This window comes from Bufo gargarizans, chromosome 8 (genome assembly GCF_014858855.1).
Source record: "Bufo gargarizans isolate SCDJY-AF-19 chromosome 8, ASM1485885v1, whole genome shotgun sequence".
Classification (NCBI taxonomy): domain Eukaryota; kingdom Metazoa; phylum Chordata; class Amphibia; order Anura; family Bufonidae; genus Bufo; species Bufo gargarizans.
This window is the reverse complement of record NC_058087.1, coordinates 169,642,683-169,666,944: the sequence shown is the minus strand read 5'-3', so window position 1 is coordinate 169,666,944 and position 24,262 is coordinate 169,642,683. Positions and strand designations below refer to the sequence as shown.

Here is a 24,262-nt window from a genome sequence, read left to right as displayed (position 1 = left end):
CTTACTGGCACCAACCACTCATCGGTCTGTTGTTCCATGCCCGTCCACAGCTCCTGCGCGGTTTGTCCCCCAAACAGATACGTTTTAAAACTGCCTGCTGTTGTTTACCCCTGGCTGTGCTGAAGTTGGTGGTGAAGGTGTTACGCTGACCGGATAAGAAGGTGGTAGTGGATGAGGAAGCAACAGGAGGCAAAGAGAAACTCCCTGCAATCCTCGGTGGTGGAAGGACATGCACCAAACTGCTATCCACCTCAGGCCCAGCCGCTACTGCATTTACCCAGTGTGCAGTTAGAGAGAACGTCCCTGACCATGCTTACTGGTCCACGTATCTGTAGTTATGTGGACCTTGCCACAGATGGCGTTGCGCAGTGCACACCTGAGTTTGTCCCCCACTTGGTTGTGCAGGGAAGGGATGGCTCACCTGTAAAAGTAGTGGTGGTTAGGCACAACATACTGTGGGACAGCCACCGCCATCAGATTCTTAAAACTGTCTGTGTCCACCAGACAGAATGACAGCATTTCAAAGTCCAGGAATTTGGAAATGCTGGCATTTAGGGTCAGGGATCGCGGGTTGGTAGGGGGGTACTTCCTTTTTCGCTCCAGTGTTTGGGAGATAGACAGCTGAACGCTTCCATGGGACATTGCTGAGATGCTTGGTAACCGAGGTGGTGGCGTTGCTGCCACATCCTCTGTTTGTGGGGTGGAAGGTGGCACTGTCACTCCAGAGGGGGATGAAGAGGCCGAGACTGCAGCAGAAGAGGAAGCAGGAGGAGCCAGAGACCTTTCTTGGTTTTTGAGGTGTCTACTCCACTGCAGCTCATGCTTAGATGCCTGGTCATGCAGGTTGTGCTCAGGTTTAGAACATTTATGCCTCGCTTCAGGATCTGATTGCACAGCGTGCAAACCTCTCGTGTCTTGTCGTCAGCACATTGTCTGAAGAACTGCCATGCCAGGGAACTCCTTGGAGCTGGCTTTGGTGTGCTCGGTCCCTTGGTGCGGTGGGCAGTAGCAGGCATACTGTCTAGGGGACGGCCACTCCGCTTTTGCACCCTGCTCCCTCTTGCTGTGCCTCTTCCTCTGAACTACACAGGTCACTCGCATGACCTTGATTCCATGTGCGGTAGAGGACCTCGTCGTCCTCTACATCATCTTCCACCCACTCCTCACCCCTGCCCTCCTTGTCAGTCTGCAGACTGCAGAAAGCCATAGCAGTTGGCTCCTGCGTTTCATCATCATCATCCAAGACGTTCTGCGGTGGTCCTCCCATGTAATCATCCTGAAACATAAGTGATTGGGCATCGGTGCACTCAGCCCTGCCCAAAGTGGAAGAGATTATGTGGATGGCCCTGGGAAACCCTGCTAGCAGAGTCATTAAAAGCAGAAGAGATTGCTGCATGACTTGGGGCTCAGACTGCTTGGCTGATTTGCAAGGGGGTGAGGTGAAAGACTGATGGCCATGGGCTGCAGGAGCCAACTCTGATATTTCAACAGGGGACTGGGTGGGAGACAATGTGAAGGAACTGGAGGCACTGTCAGCCACCCAATCTACTATCGTCTGTACTTGTTCTGGCCTCACTATTCATAGAGCCGCATTCGGCACTACCAAATTACGCTGAAGGTTCTGTCGCCTACTCGCACCTGAGGAAGGTGTTTCACTTGGGCGTGTAGCTGGCACAGATCGACCACGTCCTCTCCCTGTAACAGGAGCTCCACCAGCAGCACCACGACCGGGGCCACGTCCCTTGTTTGACGCTCTCCTCATTTTTTGCGGTCACCCACCGAAGTTCCTTCTGAAAAATGCAGAGCAGGGGTTTTTTGATGGCCAAAATGGGTTAATGTCACCCAACAATGGAACAGACAAGTTTTTTATTTTTTATTTATTGCCCGGTCTGCTATGCAGTGCAGGCAGCAAAGGTACCGTGTTTTTTTTTGGGGGGGGGGGAGTTAGAGCATCTTATGTGGTGAATATATGGAAAAAACATGTCTGGCATTACAGTAGTGTACCTTCCACGCTGCTGCACTGCGATGATCAAAGGGCCTGCCGCGCTGCTGGTGCTTGGTGTTTGCCGAAGGAGCCGGACGCGCTGCAGGTATTCAATGACAGGTACTGGGCGCCGCTGAGATGCAGGGGATGGTCTCCTCTGTGGGCTGTCTGTGGAAGGGACCGGACGGCCTCAGCAAGTGCTGTGTGGTAAAGGCCGGCCGGCCTGAAGCGCTGTTATGGAGGAGGGAGGGGGAGGAAAATTGAGGAGCACAGGAGCAGGCAGACGAGGGGCAGGGCAGACCAGACCAGACTTCCCTGTCACACATTCCTGCTCCCTCTCTGTCGTCACACTGCCTGCTCCTGACTACATGCTCCTGGCTAAGTGCAGAGCTGTGCCCTGACAGAGATTCTCTAAGGTAACCCTAATGACCCCACTGCTAATAAAGTGACACCCCCCCCCCCCCAATAAAGTGACCTTTTATTAATATTAAAATATTGGTCTGTTATTTTGTTCAATTATATTTTTTCCTATTTTCACCCTCTAAAACCTAGGTGTGTCTTATAGGGCGAAAAATACGGTACTTTATTGCCCCAATTTTTTTTTTTTCTCGCACACCATGAAATACAAACCGGATTCCAAAAAAGTTGGGACACTAAACAAATTGTGAATAAAAACTGAATGCAATGATGTGGAGATGGCAAATGTCAATATTTTATTTGTAATAGAACGTAGATGACAGATCAAACGTTTAATCCGAGTAAATATATAATTTTAAAGGAAAAATACGTTGATTCAAATTTCCACGGTGTCAACAAATCCCCAAAAAGTTGGGACAAGTAGCAATAAGAGGCTGGAAAAAGTAAATTTGAGCATAACGAAGAGCTGGAAGACCAATTAACACTAATTAGGTCAATTGGCAACATGATTGGGTATAAAAAGAGCTTCTCAGAGTGGCAGTGTCTCTCAGAAGCCAAGATGGGTAGAGGATCACCAATTCCCACAATGTTGCGCAGAAAGATAGTGGAGCAATATCAGAAAGGTGTTACCCAGCGAAAAATTGCACAGACTTTGCATCTATCATCATCAATCTCTGTGCATAACATCATCCGAAGATTCCGAGAATCTGGAACAATCTCTGTGCGTAAGGGTCAAGGCCGTAAAACCATACTGGATGCCCGTGATCTCCGGGCCCTTAAACGACACTGCACCACAAACGGGAATGCTACTATAAAGGAAATCACAGAATGGGCTCAGGAATACTTCCAGAAACCATTGTCAGTGAACACAATCCGCCGTTGCCAGCTGAAACTCTACAGTGCAAAGAAGAAGCCATTTCTAAGCAAGATCCATAAGCTCAGGCGTTTTCACTGGGCCAGGGATCATTTAAAATGGAGTGTGGCAAAATGGAAGACTGTTCTGTGGTCAGACGAGTCACGATTCGAAGTTCTTTTTGGAAATCTGGGACGCCATGTCATCCGGACCAAAGAGAACAAGGACAACCCAAGTTGTTATCAACGCTCAGATCAGAAGCCTGCATCTCTGATGGTATGGGGTTGCATGAGTGCGTGTGGCATGGGCAGCTTGCATGTCTGGAAAGGCACCATCAATGCAGAAAAATATATTCAGGTTCTAGAACAACATATGCTCCCATCCAGACGTCATCTCTTTTAGGGAAGACCCTGCATTTTTCAACAAGATAATGCCAGACCACATTCTGCATCAATCACAACATCATGGCTGCGTAGGAGAAGGATCCGGGTACTGAAATGGCCAGTCTGCAGTCCAGATCTTTCACCTATAGAGAACATTTGGCGCATCATAAAGAGGAAGGTGCAGCAAAGAAGGCCCAAGACGATTGAACAGTTAGAGGCCTGTATTAGACAAGAATGGGAGAGCATTCCTATTTCTAAACTTGAGAAACTGGTCTCCTCGGTCCCCAGACGTCTGTTGAGTGTTGTAAGAAGAAGGGGAGATGCCACACAGTGGTGAAAATGGCCTTGTCCCAACTTTTTGTTGACACCATGAAATTCTGATTCAACATATTTTTCCCTTTTTAAAATGGTACATTTTCTCAGTTTAAACTTTTGTTCCGTGATTTATGTTCTATTCTGAATAAAATATTAAAAGTTGGCACCTCCACATCATTGCATTCAGTTTTTAATCACGATTTGTATAGTGTCCCAACTTTTTGGGAATCCGGTTTGTAGATGGATTTAACTGTATTTCTTTAACTACCAGAAATGCAGCACAGGGCAAAAAGTACTTTATTGCCCCCAAAAAAGGGGTTTCTTTAACCATAAATGAAACAGATGGATTTAACTGAGATTGTATTTTAATCTCACAAATTATGTACAGGGTTTTTTTACTTAAAAAATAGTGGATATGTCACCCCTACAATAGAACAGATGGATTTGCTGAATTTATGTGCCTGCCTGTCACATATGCAGGCCTCAGAGGTACTTTACAACAAAAAAAAAAATAATTGTCACCCCACAATGGAACAGATGGATTTAACTGATTATATTTCACTCTCAGAAATGCAGCACAGGCATACTTTACAGAATAAAATGGGGATATGTCACCCCCTGGGTCCCTGAACTCAGAGGGTATTATTTTCCCTTCCCCTGGCACATATGCAGTGCAGGTGCACTTTAAAAATGGGTATGTCGGCCACTGAACTACAAGAACAGGATTAAATGATTTGTCCCTGGCACATACAGTCATGTGAAAAAATTAGGACACCCTTTGAAAGCATGTGGTTTTTTGTAACATTTTTAATAAAAGGTTATTTCATCTCCGTTTCAACAATACAGAGAGATTAAAGTAATCCAACTAAACAAAGAAAACTGAAGAAAAGTCTTTTCAAGATCTTCTGTAAATGTCATTCTACAAAAATGCCTATTCTAACTGAGGAAAAAGATAGGACACCCTTGCCCCTAATAGCGAGTGTTACCTCCTTTGGCTGAAATAACTGCAGTGAGACGGTTCTTGTAGCCATCTACCAGTCTTCGACATCGGTCTGAGGAAATTTTACCCCACTCCTCAATGCAGAACTTTTTCAGCTGTGAGATGTTTGAGGGGTTTCTTGCACGTACAGCCCTTTTCAAGTCACCCCACAGCATCTCAATGGGATTCAAATCTGGACTTTGACTTGGCCATTCCAGGACTCTCCATTTCTTCTTTTTCAGCCAATCTTTGGTTGATTTACTAGTATGTTTTGGGTCATTGTCATGTTGCATGGTCCAGTTCCGCTTCAGCTTTAATTTTCTAACTGATGGTCTCACATGTTCTTCAAGCACCTTCTGATACACAGTAGAATTCATCGTGGATTCTATGATGGTGAGCTGACCAGGTCCTGCTGCAGCAAAGCAGCCCCAAACCATGACACTTCCACCTCCATGCTTCACAGTTGGTATGAGGTTCTTTTCTTGGAATGCTGTGTTTGGTTTACGCCAAACATGTCCTCTGCTGTTGTGTCCAAATAATTCAATTTTGGACTCATCTGTCCAAAGAACATTATTCCAGAAGTCCTGGTCTTTGTCAACTTTATCTCTGGCAAATGTCAGTCTGGCCTCGATGTTTCTCTTGGAAAGCAAAGGTTTCCTCCTTGCACACCTCCCATGCAAGTTAAACTTGTACAGTCTCTTTCTGATTGTAGAGGCATGTACTTCTACATCAACAGTAGCCAGAGCCTGCTGTAGTTCTCGAGATGACACTTTAGGGTTTTTGGAGACCTCTTTTAGCATCTTGCGGTCTGCTCTTGGGGTGAACTTGCTGGGGCGACCAGTCCTGGGCATGTTGGCAGTTGTTTTGAAAGCCCTCCACTTGTAGACTATCTTCCGGACAGTGGAATGGCTGATTTCAAAATCTTTTGAGATCTTTTTAAATCCCTTCCCAGACTCATAGGCTGCTACAATCTTTTTTCTGAAGTCCTCTGACAGCTCTTTTGCTCTCACCATGGTGCTCACTCTCACTTCAACAGTCAGGAGCACACCAAACTAAATGTCTGAGGTTTAAATAGGGCAAGCCTCATTCAACATGCAGAGTAACGATCTACTAATTATGTGCACCTGGTGTGATATACCTGTGTGAGATCTGAGCCAATTTAAGAGGGAATACATGTGAGGGTGTCCTATCTTTTTCCTCAGTTAGAATAGGCATTTTTGTAGAATGACATTTACAGAAGATCTTGAAAAGACTTTTCTTCAGTTTTCTTTGTTTAGTTGGATTACTTTAATCTCTCTGTATTGTTGAAACGGAGATGAAATAACCTTTTATTAAAAATGTTACAAAAAACCACATGCTTTCAAAGGGTGTCCTAATTTTTTCACATGACTGTATGCAGTGCTGGTGCACTGCTGTTGCACAAAATGGCTGCCGACGCCCACCTAACTAATAGACGGATTAAAACTTTTTTTTTCAGTCTCATTGGGCTCAGGGCAGGGTACAAAAATGTTGCATTGCACCCCCAAAACGCTGTAGATCGCTGACTTTACACCAAGTGCATATATCCGAGTCTTTCCTAATCTCTATCCCTACAACTAGTAAGAGCAGAGTGACGTGCGGCGCTACGTGACTCCAGCTTATATAGAGGCTGGGTCACATGCTGCACTTGGCCAATCCCAGTCATGCCATTAGTATGCATGGCTGTGATGGCTTCTAAGGGCAGACTAGTTAAACGCTTGTTGATTAGCTGCCCTGCAGCCTTTCAACAAGCGCCATTAAATCACTGAACTTTTACGAAAATGTCCGGGTACAAAAAACCCTCACGTTCGGTACGAACCCGAACTTTACAGTTCGAGTTCGCTCAACCCTAATTATAATGTATTCTGTACAGCATGGTGCAGGGGTTATAATGTATTGTATGGGATGGCGCAGGGGTTACACTGTATGTTCTTTAATGTGATTAATTATCTTAGGTTTTCCTATCGCCCACATTTGATGGCGCTGTGCCCAGCTCTGAGCCGACCACGCTCAGCAGCTGCCAAGGCTTAGAGGGAACACTGCTTGCTGCTATCTCCTATGGTTAACCTAACGTCATCCTATGTATTAATTTCCAGGACTTGCAAAGTGTGTATTTATATTTCTTGTTAGGTAACTGTTGAAGTGTGTTATGCCTGGTTCACCAGCAGGTGGCAGCATCAAAGGCAGAGATATCTTAGGCTGCTTTCACACTCGCGTTTTGGGCGGGCCCGTCATGATCTGCAAAAAACAGATCCATTACAATAATACAACCGCATGCATCCGTCATGAACGGATCTGTTTGTATTATCTGTAACATAGCCAAGACGGATCCGTTATGAACTCCATTGAAAGTCCCAATTGACTTACATTGTGTGTCAGAACGGATCCGTTTGGCTCAGTTTCGTGGAATGGAGACGGAACGGAGTCAAACTGAGGCATTTCCATTCAGAATGTGAGAGCCATGAACGGATCTCACAAACGGAAAGCCAAAACGCGAGCATGAAAGTAGACTTACATAGTGGAACCTTTCCTTCCATTCTAACATCCCCCTCTGTGGTGTGGTGGGTAGAGATGGCTTTGCGGTTTGCCCTGCGGTCGTTTCGCGGCGAACTTTGCGTGTTCGCGATTCGCCGAACATATGGAAAAATTTGCGCCCGCCATATTCTTTTACATTATGAAGAACTTTGACCCATGACACATTTATCAGGTGGTACAGGACAGCCAATTGAATCATTTCAGCACATGGACATACTCCCTACCTTATAAATAAACCTTATCTGGCCGCCATTTTACATTCAGTGTTTTGCCAGTGTAGGGAGAGGTTGCTGTGGAGCAGGGACAGGCTGTTAGGGACACCAAACGCTAGCTAATAGGGCCACAAAAGTAATTTTAAGGACTGGTATAGGTGTGCTATCGATAGGTGTGATACACAGAGGGGTGCGATATACTTATACTTTTATAATGAGTCAAAAACACATAGATCTATATAGTGATCACCTGGAAGTCAGGGGGCTAGGGGTTACTAGGGCCATTTAATTTTTTTATATAGGGTAAGGTTCCGGACGGGGTCGCTCTTATCAGGGCGGGTGGTCTGTGGTTAGGCTATCAGGGCCAGAATAGCACCCCCCTGTAGGGCAATATCAGGGACAGTTCTTTGCCTACCCTGTCCTTCAATACCACATCATCATCTAGCCCAGGGATAGATGGTTTTTGCTTTCCCTCCGGGATTCATCGATGTGCATTGGAACCCCCCGGATTGTGGTAGGACATATGGTTTCTGATTTGGTGCCGCCGAGCACTTGTTATTGCCGACCACATCTATGCTTTTTGCTTATAGGGGTTCTGCACTTTGTTTTAACTGATCTATCCTCTGGATAGAATATTAGCATCTGATCGGCGGGGGTCCAACACCCTCGACCCCGCCGATCAGCTGTTTGAGAAGGCAGCAGCGCAGCGGCCTTCCCGCTGTTTACCGCTGGCCCAGTGATGTCACGACTAGTATCAACTAGCGTGGGCGGGGCTAAGCTCTGTTCACTTGAATGGAGCTTAGCCCCGCCCACGCTAGTTGATGCTAGTCTTGACGTCACTGGGCCAGCGGTAAACGGTGAGAAGGCCGCGTCACTGCCTTCTTAAACAGCTGATCGGCGGGGGTCCTGGGTGTCGGTCCCCCGCCGATCAGATGCTGATGATCTATCCAGAGTGCAGAACCCCTTTAACTTTTAATAATTTTATTTATTTTCATTTTGAGGGATATCTTTTCCATTCACATGTCCGCAAAATGGGTCCGCACCCGTTGCGCAATTTTGCGGAACGGGTGCAGACCCATTTATAATCAATGGGGCCGGAATGTGCTATCCGCATTTGCGGATCCGCACTTCCGCATCTGTGCTTCCGTTTCCGCAAAAAATAGAACATGTCCTATTCTTGTCTGCAATTGCAGACAAGATTAGGCATTTTCTATTATAGTGCCGGTGATGTGCGGTCCACAAACTGCGGAATGCACATTGCCGGTGTCCGTGTTTTGCGGATCTGCAAAACACTTACGGACGTGTGACTGGACCCTCATAGTAAAATTATTAAAGGTTACGTTTTATCTTTCTGTATATTCTAATGGATTTCCTTCCGTGTACAATGTTATAATATACTTTCTATGTTAGACAGTATATTATAGTGCATTTGTATTGTGCGGCAGTTGTGTGCGGTTCTGCTGCGTTACTGCAGGTATATAGAGGGACAAGCGTTATTGGAACAAATAATTTCTACTGGTGTGATTTACCAGTTGCCCCCAAAAAAACGGATTGAAGCGGGGTGTTATATACCAATATACTTTCTTTATAGTGCATTTGAGTACTGTATAGTGCATTTGCGCGTATTCGAAAACTATATTGCCGATACTTCGCATTAATGAAAAAAAAAAAAAAATGGAGATCAAATTCGAATAATTAATCTGGTATGTCACTGTCCATGTTGTGGAACTATTTGTGCACTTCTAGTAATTATTTCTTGGCTGCAAATATGAGCTGAAGGTTCTTCAGGTTCGCCTGCCATTAAAATGAATAGGACCCGCCGCGAACTTGTGGTTCGCGAACAGTCCCGGCAGTTGTTCGTCCATCACTAATGTTGGGCGTTGCCCCACTTGCTGCAGGGATGGAGGCGTTTAGTTTGGGTTCAGTTCAGCTTGCCCCCTGCTAGGGGAAGGTTCAGCTTCGACGAGCCCTGTCTGGGCCAGCTTGAGCACCTTCAACTTGGCTGGATAAGGAGGCCAAAGCTAAAAGCCTCAGAGACCAGGAGTAAAGTGTTCCCTGGACAAAGCTAGAGACAGACCAGAGTAAAGAGCAAAGTACAGCCTATAGCTAAAGCTAAGTGATACAGCTATCCTGTTAGCACAGCATAGCCATAGAGCTACTGATGTAGCAGAGGAGTTTGCCTGCCACAGTTAATGCCAAAGCCTGCTGGAAGCCAAGACGAAGCCTGTAAATCGTTTGGAGAAAAGTTTATTCAAGTAAAGCTGTTATCAACCTCATCACATGGTCTGGACTCAATTTATTCTTCATCCCCCTACTACTACCCCCTTTTTCTGCGCTTCGGAAGGCCATGCCTGGGGTTTCAGCGTATCCAGGTAGGAGCATCGTGACACGTGCACAACACCTTAAAGGGACAATTAGGCTACCCTACCCCACTCTGGCATTCCTATACCTGGGTACTATCCACAGTGTCATTAAAATGGGCCCTGTGCCCTTGTTGATTTACTGCAACTGGCGTCACGACAAATATGTACTTTAAGAAGCCCCCACGGATCCATTTGAAGATTGAGCCATAGTGTGTCATCTTCAAACGGATCCGTCCCCATTGACTTCCATTGTAAGTCTGGACGGATCCGTTTGCCTCCGCACGGCCAGGCGGACACCCGAACGCTGCAAGCAGCGTTCAGGTGTCCGCCTGCTGAGTGGAGCGGAGGCTGAACGCTGCCAGACTGATGCATTCTGAGCGGATCCGCATCCACTGAGAATGCATTAGGGCTGGACGGAAGCGTACGGGGCCGCTTGTGAGCCCCTTCAAACGGCGCTCACAAGCGGACACGCGAACGCTAGTGTGAAAGTAGCCTAACTAATATATGTAGTTTGGTTATCGGTTGCGACAAGAGTGGAGGATCAGGAGCAATCCAATGAAAAGCTATCAACTTCCTGGCTTGGTATAATATTCTCAGGATAGCCAGCCTCAATTCACTAGTGACGGGGATATCTCCCATATGACCTAATATATATATACCAAAGGGGATAAATCAATCTGTACGTGATATACAGTGTTGATTAATTCCCGAACATCCATCCAGTAGCGCCGAAGTCTCGGGCAATTCCACATCATGTGAACCAGGTCCGCATTATGGGCTCCACATCGTGGACAGGTATCATCTGACCGATACCCCATTCTAAACAGCAAAACCGGTGTCCTGTACACCCTATGTAATAGAAAGAGTTGAGACTCTATGAGCCTCGCTTACTGCCACATTTGGAAAACTTTCTACTACATCTTCCCACTGCTCTACTGACAAACCGGGAATATCTTGCTTCCATTTGTCATACAATTTTAACGGTTGAGATTTGTGGATCGCTTCCATGAGGCTCAGATAGTGAAGTGTAATTACCCCCTTCGTCGTCCCTCTAGAAGAAGTAAGATCTAACATAATATGCTTTCCAGCGGGAATTATTTCCTCCTGCTTCACCTGCGCCTGAATAGCATGTCTAACTTGTAGGTAAACGTAAAAGAGAGTTAGGTAACTCATATTCCTGCTGTAGTGCTGCAAAACTCTTAAGGGACTTTTCTGCATATAGCTTATATATTCGGGCAAGACCATATCGTTCCCAGGCCTTGGTAGCCGGAACATTATCCAATTCCTTATAGGCATAATTCGGCCACATCGGGGTAAAGTTTGTGTATCCACGAATTCCTGCTATATTCCTAGCTTTCCACCATACCTTATGTATAACACGCAGAAGGCTATATTGTCCTCCCATTTTATCAAAAGTACCGTCCTCCAGAGCTGCCATTATACATCTACCACCAATAAGGTGTTGCACAATCCTTCCTACTGTGTTAACAGTGTCACTTTCACCCCAACCTCTAATATGTTGTAATTGGGCCGGCAGGGATCTGGGACACCCAACCCTCCCCGGGTCTTGGACCTACATAGAGTAGCAAGCTTTATGCGCGGATTCCCTTTTTTTCCAAATAAGGTCACGGAATATCGCATTAACAGTGTAGAAGATTTTAAGTGGTATCCAAGTCGGTGCATTATGAAGGATATATAAAAGTTGCGGCAGAAGGATCATTTTTAAAAGATTAGTGCGACCAATTAAAGTCAAGGGTAATTTAGACCCACACCTGAACCTTTTTCCTAAACTTATCTAGGAGTGGCAGTATATTAAGGTTAGCAAATTCGTTAATTTGCGCTGATACTTGAATGCCTAAGTATTTAAATGTTGATACCACCTGCAAACCTGCTGCATGGCAGGAGTCAATCTCTAGATTTGGAGACAATGTCATAATCACCGACTTAGACCAATTAATGGATAAGCCTGATAATTTCCCAAAATCGTTAATGATCGACATGGCCGCAGCAAGGGATGAACGCCAGCTCCCCAGAAATAGTAATAAATCGTCGGCATAGAGAGCGACCTTCTCAGTCAGTGTGCCATACACCATACCTTTCACCTCACTTGCCTTCCTTAGGGCAGCAGCTAACGGTTCCACCGCCACCGCAAACAGCAGTGGCGATAAGGGACATCCCTGCCTAGTCCCCCTATATAATCTAAAGGAGGCCGATAATTTCCCATTCACCTGAATCCTAGCAGTAGGACAAGCATTCAGTAGCCTAATCCATTGTATGAATCCTGCCCCGACCCCCATAGCCTTAAGTACCGATATTAAGTAGAGCCATTCCACACTGTCAAATGCTTTGGCCGCATCTAGAGATGCGACCACCGCATCCGAGGCGTGCACCTGGCCTGCTTGGATATTAAGGTATAATCTTCTAATATTTACCGCTGTCAACATATTGGGCATAAATCCAGCCTGATCAGTATGTATCAATGAAGTGATTACTGAATTCAGGCGATTGGCCAAAATTTTTACGTCAACCTGCAATAGAGAAATAGGACGGTAAGACTCTGCTTCTAGGACATCTTTTCCCGGTTTTGGGATCACCGCTATGATCGCTTCGTTCATAGTTGCAGGGAGTTCGCCTAAATGTTGGGCTTCTTTCAGCACCTCTAATAACTGAGGTAGTAGCACAGATGAGAAAGCTTTATAAACCTCAACAGGTAGACCATCACCCCCTGGTGATTTTGTTATTAGTCATATCACCTACAGTCATTTCTAATTCCCGCAGGGAAACGGGAGCATCCAATATGGCTTGTTGCTCAACTGTGAGAGTGGGAAGGCCTAGCGGGTGCAGGAAACTTTTTCTATCTCCGACTCAAGGGCAGTAGATTTAGATGTATACAGGGAGGAATAAAACGTGTACATGATCTGCGTTACCTGCTCAGGTGAGGTATGTAACGCCCCACTAGAATCTCGCAGCGCTGCTATAAAGTTAGTCTGGTGTTGAGTCTCCCTGCTCTTTCTCCTTCCTCATAATATTTCTGTTGCTGAAAGAACCTTCTGTTTTGTGCATTTAGTAATAGCCTTTCATTTAATTTTTGCTGAGCCTCTTTCCATTGGCATTCGTGTTCTGCAGAGGGGGACATCACGTAATTAGTCTCAGCATTTTTAACCCTTAGAAGCAATTCCTGTACTTTAGCCCTACTTTCATTTCTCCTCCCATTAACTTTGGCAATCAATATGCCCCTTAAAAAGGCCTTCATGGCGTCCCATACTACAAGTCGGGAGGAAGTATGTGTGTTGAATTGGAAGAACTCGGCCAACTCCTCCTTAACATGAGATGTATCAGCCAGGACAGTTAACCAGTATGGGTTAAATTTCCAGCATCTTTCTCCCCGAATTAAAGGGGACACTAAACAAACAGTTAGTAGGATAGGAGAATGATCGGATAGTCGCCTAGGGAGATGCATGATATCTCGGAGTAGTTGGCCCATTTCTTCATTACTAAGGATCATATCTATCCTAGATAATGATCTATAGGTACTTGTGTAACGCGAATATACTCTAGCTTCCGGGTTTCTAAGTCTCCAAAAGTCAAGTAAGGAAGCTTCCTGTAATAGCCGCCCAAAGGGGGTTACTTCCCTATTAACCGTTAGTGTGGTAGCATTAAATTTATCTAGTGCAGGGTTAATCGTATTGTTGAAATCTCCCAATAAGACCACGGGAATGCTCGGGTAATCTATAATAAGTGATATCAACTTTTTAAGGACCATCGGTGAATAGGGTGGGAGTATATACACACCAATAATAATGCACTCAGTGTTATATAATTTACCATGCAAAAATATAAAGCGCCCTTCCGCATCCACTCGCTTTGTCTTGCATTCAAATGGGATGGCCCTGTGCATAAGAATGCTCACACCCCTGGCATACGTAGAATATGTGGCATGAAAGCATTGCCCGGCCCACTGAGGGGTAAGCAGATGGGTTTGGTCTGATGTTAAATGAGTTTCCTGGAGGCAACATATTAATGGTTGGTATTGCTTCAGGCTATCTATGACCGCCCTTCTTTTGGTTGCGTCTTTAATACCCCTGACATTCCAACTTGGGAATTTAACTGAGTTAGCAATACTCAATATTTACATATGTTGAGTATTTCGCCAGCTCAGTCAAAGACCTCTCCCTCACAGTGTAAGTTTTAGAAGACAATACAAGATTCCAGATAGAATACCCCTTAAAGAACATTCTCATGGCTGCAAAGATTAAACAAACTCCCCAAAACCACTTAAACTCAACATAAACCCTCGTAGGTGGGTTACTGAGTTCGCCAACTCGTTCCCTCCTGGCATTCCCATAGCGGGACTGGAGGCGTAAAGAAAAACAGAACCCGTCGGTGTCATCAGGCCCAGGGGTAACAAATATTACCCAGAGGAGGGGTGGCAAGCACATAGTTAACCGCACTACTGTGCTCAATAGAACTGTATATAACCAAGCTTAAACAGTTAAACCATTAGTATCCGAGCTCCCGCCCTATTCCCGGACAGTATGCATTCAGAACAATCTTGTCATGGACATCAAAGACTGGATTGGATCATAGTAGAGAAATAAACTAATATCACTTAGGATTACACTGCAGTAAGACTCTATGAGGTATATAGCAAACACACACTCAGTCATACACCCTGCCCAGAAATACTTAAATAGCCGGGGACTTTAAGAATCGCAGCAGCTCAGTCTCCATCCACATTCTGTCTTGCTTCTCGTAGCTGGCGTTCGTGGCGGTCCAACCACCGCAGAGCTTCCTTGGGGTCTTCAAAAAAGGAGGTATTTCCCAACGCCGCGATTCTCAGCTTTGCTGGATAAATCATGGCGTAGGAGACGTCAAGTCCTCTCAGCCGCCTTTTAATATCAAGGAATCTCGCCCTTCTTTTTTGGACCTCCATAGAATAATCGGGAAAGAAGGATACCTTGTGCCCATCAATAGATATTTCTGGAAGTTCTCTAGCTTTTCTGAGGATGATGTCACGATCCCTGTAGTGGAGAACTTTCATGAGTACAGGCCTTGGCGGAGCACCTGGGGGTAAAGGGCGGGTAGGGACCCTGTGGGCTCTCTCTATCGCAAATAAAGGAGTTAAAGTTTCAGGCCCAAACTGATCCTTCACCCATTTCTCAAAGAATTCAGTAGAATTCGCCCCTTCCACTTTTTCCGGACAGTCTGACATTATTTCTGCGCAGGCGATTTTCCAAGTCGTCTTGCTTGGCCATGAGGGAATCCAGCTGGCTTGCTTGGTTAACGGACTCTCTCTGAAGAGGCATTACGGCATCTTCCACATCCCCCATACGATCTTCAAGGGCAGTGGTACGTTCCGCCAAACGTTTCAAATCATGCCGCACAATGGAGACGTCCTCTTTTATAGCCCCCACCTGCATATTGAGAGCCGTTAATGATTTACCACATTTTGCAATGGCTCTCATAACATCTTTAAGTGTGGGTTCCTCAGTGTCTGAATCAGGAGCATCTGCCCCAGTGTCCGCATCACAGGCCATATCTATTGGGGCTGCAGACTTCTCTTATGTCTGCTCCAGCCTCTTCCTCCTCAGCACGTCGGCTATTGGCAGTGGAAGCCCGCTTATTTCTGTCCCCTGTAGCCTGTGAGAGAGCGGCGTCTTGTGCATACTTGCCGAGTCTCACTGCAGCCTCTCTCTGTATCGTGCCTGCGCGCTCCCGGCGGCTCGGCGTGTCGGGTCCGGCGCCATCTTGGACCTCCCTGGCTGCACCCCGTCCTTCTCTCTTTTTGGACATGGCAGCAGGATCGGCGGTTCTGGGCAGCAGGACCTCACTCCTCAACTGACTGGCGATATCGGCGGCTCAGGAAGGTTTAGTTTGCGCAGGTATAGAGGTGTCCACAGGATAAAATGCCGGGTTCAGTGCGGGAGCTCAGCGAACTTGCTGCCGCTCACTTGCCTGGCTAGCCACGCCCCCTTCACTCACTATTCTATTGGGGAAGTCACTCTCACCAGCAGAATAGTGAGTGTAGCTCTGGAGTATAATTCAGGATCAGCATAGGATAAGTAATGTATGTACACAGTGACTGCACCAGTGTAAACTGCAAAGTGGCCTTCTGCCTGCTCAAGAGGACTCTGTGCCTGGACCCTGCGCAGAAGCCTGGCGGTCAGTGCTCACTACTGACTGTCACCAAGCTGCAGGAGCGGGGGCTGAAGGAGGGCAGCACCGCGTGCAAGTGCTTTATCCCCAATAACCTGGACATGTGCAAACCTCACTCTGTTACTCTGTCCCAACAGGACTCCATGAGCGACAGTCTGCAGACCTGCTACAAGTATCTGGACCAGACCAGCAGGAGCTTCGCCGCCGTCATCCAAGCCCTGGACGGAGAGCTGAGGTGGGTGAGATCTCCGTTATTCTGTACTAAATGTGGAGGTCACTGTTATTAAAGGGGTGGGCACTATGAAGGTCCCTGTTAAAGGGGCGGTCATTGTGAAAGTCACTGTTAAAGGGGTGGTCACTGGGAAAGTCACTGTTAAAGGGGTGGTCACTGGGAAAGTCACTGTTAAAGGGGTGGGCCCTATGAAGGTTGAAGGTCACTGTTAAAGGGGTGGTCAATGCTAAAGAGGCAGGCACTGTTAAAGGGGCGGGCACTGTAAAGGTCATTGTTAAAGGTTCGGGTACTGTAGAGGTCACTGTTATGGGGGAAACTGTCTATCTATTTATGACACACTGAAACCTAAAATGAAATATACCCGTGCGAAGCCGGGTACTTCTGCTAGTCTCTTATATTATAAAAATGAGTTTCTGTTTGTTGGTCTAGACGTCTGTCTGGATGTTCTTTATGCGCGACCAAACGACTGGACCGATCTTCACCAAATTTGACACACAGGAACATCAGGTGTCCAGGAAGGTTTTAGACCGGGTCTCAGCACTCTAGGACGGGCTGTTCCTGAGATATTGCCAAAAAATTACAAAACAACCCAGCCATTTTTCTTCACTGCTTTAAGTCAGCTTTAGGCTAGGGCTACACGACGACATGCTCAGCAGACAGTATCGTACAATAGACTTAGATACACAGCAGACAGTATCGCACAGGGTTGGATATTAGATACACAGCTCAGCAGACAGTGGGGCGGGGTGCTGTAGAGGTCACTGTTATGGGGGAAACTGTCTATCTTTCAACGACACACAGAAACTTTAAATTAAGTAGATTAAATATACCCGTGCGAAGCCGGGTCCTTCTGCTAGTCTCTTATCTCTTATAAATATAAAAATGAGTGTCTGTCTGTTCTTTATGCGTGACCGATCGTCACCCGTTGGCGAACACGTACATCAGGTGTCCGGGAAGGTTTTAGACCAGGTCTCGGCTCTCTATGACGTACCGTTGCTGAGATTCCCAAAAACTGAGACCCCCCTCCCTCCCAATACAAGTCTGCAAGTCTTTCTCTTCAAATCCCAACTGCTATAAACAGTTTTACTCCAGGTTTCCATAACAACCCAGCCATTTTTCTTTACTGCTTAAAGGGGCGGGCACAGTGGAGGTCACTGTTATTAAAGGGGCGGGCACAGTGGAGGTCACTGTTATTAAAGGGGCGGGCACAGTGGAGGTCACTGTTATTAAATGGGCGGGCACAGTGGAGGGCACTGTTAAAGGGGCAGGCAGTGTTAAAGGAGTGGGCACTGTGGAGGTCACTGTCTATCTTTTTAGGACACATGGAAACATAAAATTAAATAGATGAAATATACCCGTGCGAAGCCGGGTCCTTCTGCTAGCCTCATATATATAAAAATGAGAGTCTGTCTGTCTCTGTCTAGACGTTCTTTATGCACGACCGAACCGATCTTCACCAAATTTGGCACAGAGGTACATTAGGTATCCGGGAAGGTTTTAGTCCGGGTCTGAGCTCTCTGGGATGTACCGTTCCTGAGATATTCCCAAAAAATGAGCCCCCCCTTCCAATACAAGCCTGCAAGTCTTTCTCTTCAAATCCCAACTGCTATAAACACAGTTTCACTCCAGGTTTCCATAACAACCCAGCCATTTTTCTTTACGGCTTAAAGGGGCGGGCACTGTGGAGGTCACTGTTATTAAATGGGCGGGCACTGAAGAGGTACCTGTTAAAGGGGCGGTCACTGTGAAAGTCACTGTTAACCCCTTTAGGACACAGCCTTATTTCACCTTAAGGACCAGGCCATTTTTTGCAAATCTGACCAGTGTCACTTTAAGTGGTGATAACTTTAAAACGCTTTGACTTATCCAGGCCGTTCTGAGATTGTGTTTTTTTTTTTTTTTTTTTTTTTTTTTTTTTTCCCGTCACATATTGTACTTCATGACACTGGTAAAATGAAGTTAAAAAAAATCTAATTTACCAAACATTTGTAAAAAAAATTGCAAATTTCCAAGTTTCCATTTCTCTACTTCTATATTACATAGTAGTACCTCCAAAAATAGTTATTAATTTACATTCCCCATATGTCTACTTCATGTTTGGATCATTTTGGGAATGATATTTTATATTTTGGGGATGTTACAAGGCTTAGAAGCAAATCTTGAAATTTTTCAGACATTTTCAAAAAAACAATTTTTAGGGACCAGTTCAGGTCTGAAGTCACTTTGTGAGGCTTACATAATAGAAACCACCCAAAAATGACCCCATTCTAGAAACTACACCCCTCAAGCTATTCAAAACTGATTTTACAAACGTCGTTAACCCTTTAGGTGTTCCACAAGAGTTAATGGCAAATGGAGATAACATTTCCGAATTTAGATTTTTGGGCAAATTTACATCTTAACCCTTGCTTTGTTACTGGAAAAAATGGATTAACAGCCAAACAAAACTCAATATTTATTGCCCCGACTCTGTAGTTTGCAGAAACACCCCATATGTGGCCGTAAACTACTGTATGGGCACACAGTAGGGCATAGAGGGAAAGGTGCGCCATATGGTTTTTGGAAGGCAGATTTTGCTGGACTGGTTTATTTACACCATGTCCCGTTCGAAGTCCCCCTGATGCACCCATAGAGTAGAAACTCCATAAAAGTGACCCCATCTAAGAAACTACACCCCTCAAGGTATTCAAAACTGATTTTCGAACTTTGTTAAAAGAAAATTGAGAATTTAATTTTTTTGCCAATTTTCCTTTTTAACCCATTTTTTCCACTAACAAAGCAAGGGTTAACAGCCAAACAAGACTATCTTTATTGCCCTGACTCTGCCATTTACAGAAACACCCCATATGTGGTCGTACACTACTGTACGGCCACACGGCGGGGCGTATAGGGAAAGGAGCGCCGTGTGGTTTTTGGAGGACTGATTTTTATGGACCGGTTTATTTACACCGTGTCCTGTTTCAACCCCCCCTGAGTTCACCCCTGGAGTAGAAACTCCCTAAAAGTGACCCCATTTTAGAAACTACGGGATAAGGTGGCGGTTTTGTTGGGGCTACTTTTAGGGTACATATGATTTTTGGTTGCTCTATATTACACTTTTGTGAGGTAAGGTTACCAAAAATTGAAATTCTGAAATTTCATCTCCATTTGCTATTAACTGTTGAGGAACACCTAAAGGGTTAATAAAGTTTGTAAAATCTGTTTTGAATACCTTGAGGGGTGTAGTTTCTTAGGTGGGGTCACTTTTAGGGAGTTTCTACTTCAGGGGGGCTTCAAAAGGGACATGGTGTCAATAAAAAAAGGCCATCAAAATCGGCCTTCCAGAAACCATGTCGGTCCTTTCCTTTTGCGCCCTGCCTTTTACTGATACAGCAGTTTACGACCACAAATGTGGCGTTTCTGTAAACTGCAGTATCAGGGTAATAAATATTAAGTTTTGTTTGGTTGTTAACCCTTGCTTTGTTAATGGGAAAAAAATGATGTCACCATCACCTCTCAGGATCGCAGGATGGTGATTGGTGGTGTAAAATCACACCACTGATCACAATCCTGTTACGGGTTATCGGGTCCTCAGAGACCCGAATAACCCGGAAACGCAGCAAACCGCAGGTCTGAATTGACCTGCGATTTTCTGCGATCGCCGACATGGGGGGGGGGGTCACAGGACCCCTTCCCACTCGGCGCATCTAGCCCGCCGGGCAGTGGTGATTGGAACTATACATGATGTACTGGTACGTCATGTGTCCTGAAGAGGTTAAATGGGCGATCACTGTGAAGGTTACTATTAAAGGGGCGGCCACTAAAAATGTCACTGTTTAAAGGGGTGGTCAATGCTAAAGGGGCAGTCATTTTTAAAGGGGAGGCACTGTGGAGGTCATTGTTAAAGGAACGGGTACTGTAGAGGTCACTGTTATGGGGGATACTGTCTATCTTTGTACGACACGCGGAAACCTAAAATGAAATATACCAGTGCGAAGCCGGGTCCTTCTGCTAAGCAAAAAACGGAACAGCACCTCCTAAGCCAAATCACAGGTGCAAGCTACCCGGCAATAATACAGCAAACAAATAAAGTAGCACATTCACACATTCACCTGTTGTTGAGACTGATGCATATATATCCATGCATGCCCGCAAACACGTGCGGGCATGTATGGTATATATGCATACATTAACCAACGCACCATGGGATGATGTGCGCAGATGTGCCCAGCATCTGCGCACGTCTGCCCATGGTGATCCTTAGAATATATGTAGGGGCCTTGTGCCCCCTTAGAATATATGTAGGGGCCTTGTGCCCCCTTAGAATATATGTAGGGGCCTTGTGCCCCCTTAGAATATATGTAGGGGCCTTGTGCCCCCTTAGAATATATGTAGGGGCCTTGTGCCCCCTTAGAATATATGTAGGGGCCTTGTGCCCCCTTAGAATATATGTAGGGGCCTTGTGCCCCCTTAGAATATATGTAGGGGCCTTGTGCCCCCTTAGAATATATGTAGGGGCCTTGTGCCCCCTTAGAATATATGTAGGGGCCTTGTGCCCCCTTAGAATATATGTAGGGGCCTTGTGCCCCCTTAGAATATATGTAGGGGCCTTGTGCCCCCTTAGAATATATGTAGGGGCCTTGTGCCCCCTTAGAATATATGTAGGGGCCTTGTGCCCCCTTAGAATATATGTAGGGGCCTTGTGCCCCCTTAGAATATATGTAGGGGCCTTGTGCCCCCTTAGAATATATGTAGGGGCCTTGTGCCCCCTTAGAATATATGTAGGGGCCTTGTGCCCCCTTAGAATATATGTAGGGGCCTTGTGCCCCCTTAGAATATATGTAGGGGCCTTGTGCCCCCTTAGAATATATGTAGGGGCCTTGTGCCCCCTTAGAATATATGTAGGGGCCTTGTGCCCCCTTAGAATATATGTAGGGGCCTTGTGCCCCCTTATATAATCTGTGCCCCCTTATGTCCCTAATATTAGTGTATATACATGTGTATGGATGTGCCCCAAGCATCCATACTCATGTATATTATATTAACCTCCCCTCCATGGACCCAGATGCATCAATGTGAATGTGGCCCAAGCATTCACATTGATGTATTCTGAGTAAAGGTGCCAGGATGACCGGATAAGGTCCGGTCATTCTGGTGACCTCAAAAAGATTCAAATTCTAATGAATTTGAATCCTTTTGTTCTAATTATCTGCAGCCCTGCTGGAGATAATTAAACATAATAGAGAGAGAGGAGACACCTCCGCTCCCTCTATTATGTGCATTCCGGCATCGCAATTACCATTGGGATGTCCGGAATGCTGAGAGCTACAGGCGGGAGATCAAAGGATCTCCCGCCTGTCTGCAGGGCGTCCCTGATGTGCGGGCCGGCGCAGTGACGTCATATCACTGCGCCGGCCCACGTGGATGAGGGGGGCGCGGGAGTGCGGGCGGCCGGGTTTAAATATCCGGCGGCCCGGCACTCAAGAGGTTAGTTAGGGTCAGGGCCCCCATGTAGAGGAGAGCGCGTCCTGCGCTCAGGAAGATCGGGCCCCCACCTTGAGAGTGCAATCGGCGCTCAGTACAGCGCGGCTCCCGCCCCCTCCGATTGAAGAGCACGGCCGGACCCCCCCCCCCCCATACCTGGAAGCAGAACGCGTGCTGCGCTCAGGTCAGAGCGCCCGACCGGACCCCAAACTGATAGGAGAGCGCGTCCTGCGCTCTGGAAGGAGGACCGGACCCCCCCCCCCCCTGCGCTCAGGAGAAGAGCCGTGCCGTCCCCCATCTGTACCACCTCTGCAACAAACCATAAGTATCTGGTTAACCCCTGCCATACCCTCAATCCCCTGATTAACCCTCTGACAACCCCTGGTTCCCCTGCTGTGTCCCTGATAACCCCTGGTTAAACCTTGACATCCCTGACCCCCTACCATTTAACCCCCCTGGTGCTGCGCTGTAGAGCATGCTTCTGCTCTGCAAACAAACCCTTAAGGGACAGTATAGTTAACCCTCTTGTAACCCCTTAGGGACAGTATAGAGCTAGGTGGGTGGGTCGTTAATGTTACTTGTATGTGTGTATTGTATAGTTAGTTTGTGGGTGGAATTTGGGAACGTGTAGTGCAGTGGAGTACTGTGTATTTAGTGTTGTGAAATTACTGTATTGCGTGCTTGGTGTATTAAATACTGTGTTACTTGTACCCTTTGTGTAGTGTGTACTTGTTAGCGGTAGTAAGTAAGGCGCATGCAGCTAGTATAGTGATTAGTGTAAGGCATAGCGAAAGTATTGTTATTGTTATATAAAGGTATAAATAGGCGGAGTCTTCACTAGACGGCTCCTCCTATTTAGGAATATTAATTATCGATATTCGCATAATATTGGTGATTAATAGTCCCCCTTTACACCTGTTCACTCAGTCTTAGTGCATTTAGTGGTGTACTGCTACTTTCTTTGTTTGCTGTATTATTGCCGGGTAGCTTGCACCTGCGATTTGTCTCAGGAGGTGCTGTTCCGTTTTTTACTTAATGTATATTATAGAGGACCAGGCATCCTCTTTGGAACTCGGCGCTCCCCGCCCATCCCCCACCCCTTGGTGTTTTTAATCAGAGTAACAATGGAGCTGGACCCTCCGTGTTAGAGTAGGTCCCACCTGATAAGAAGCTACCTTGTCGTCTGGTAGGTGGGCTTGACATATTTTTGTATGCGCTAAGAGCTTCTTAACTGCTTAGCAGTAAGTATTGGCGTCATGTATTTGATCCTGTTCACACATTCACCTGTTCACTCAGTCTTAGTGCATTTAGTGGTGTGCTGCTACTTTATTTGTTTGATAATAAAAATCCACTTTGTTTCACTACTGAAAACCCGAGTGGTGTGTGTGTGTGCGTGTGCGATAAATATATATCTATATAGCTCACCAGACCTGAACCCAATCGAGATGGTTTGGGGTGAGCTGGACCGCAGAGTGAGGGCAAAAGGGCCAACAAGTGCTAAGCATCTCTGGGAACTCCTTCAAGACTGTTGGAAGACCATTTCAGGTGACTACCTCTTGAAGCTCATCAAAAGAACGCCAAGAGTGTGCAAAGCAGTAATCAAAGCAAAAGGTGGCTACTTTGAAGAACCTAGAATATGACATATTTTCTGTTGTTTCACACTTTTTTGTTATGTATATAATTCCACATGTGTTAATTCATAGTTTTGATGCCTTCAGTGTGAATCTCCTTTATTTTCATGACTATGAAAATTGTAAACTCTTTGAATGAGAAGGTGTGTCCAAACTTTTGGTCTGTACTGTATGTAAATATGTGTATAGTGTCTGTATGTTTGGGTGTATAAAATATATATATAATTAGTACTGCTGTAAAATGCTATACGCTGTTATATACTGCTGTACACTTATATAGTGCTGTATACCACTGTACAATGTTTTATACTGCTGTATACTGTTATACACTTACAGTATATGCTGCTATACATTGTAATATACTGCTATATACTTTTATTCACTGTTATGTACTTCTGTATACTGCTATATAGTGTAATATACTGCGGTATCATATTATGCACTCATATACTGCTGTATACTATTATACATTGTCTGGGACGGTATACTTAAATTATTTCAAGCAGGGGGCACTATGTATAAATTACATATTTTTTTTAGGGAGCTATTCCAGGGGATGTACTGCATGATATTATCGATATCTGGGGGACAGTACATTGTATTAGTTATGTTACAGTGTGGTATTATTGATTGTATAGTGGCAGTGTACAAAATTAGTGTTCACTTGTCCCTAACAATGCCTATAGGGAAATATGATGTCACAGAGCCACAGGGCTGGCCT

The 24,262-nt window shown here is 45.7% G+C and overlaps 1 protein-coding gene across 1 annotated transcript in view; it reads left to right on the top strand.

Annotated features, from left to right (window-relative positions):
* The window catches only part of LOC122944549 (squalene synthase-like), a 68,888-nt gene that overhangs the window by 20,005 nt on the left and 24,621 nt on the right, over positions 1-24,262 (top strand). The window contains exon 2 of the mRNA XM_044302950.1: positions 16,353-16,450. Within this exon, the coding sequence (XP_044158885.1) occupies positions 16,353-16,450 (98 nt within the window). The remainder of the gene's footprint in view (positions 1-16,352; positions 16,451-24,262) is intronic.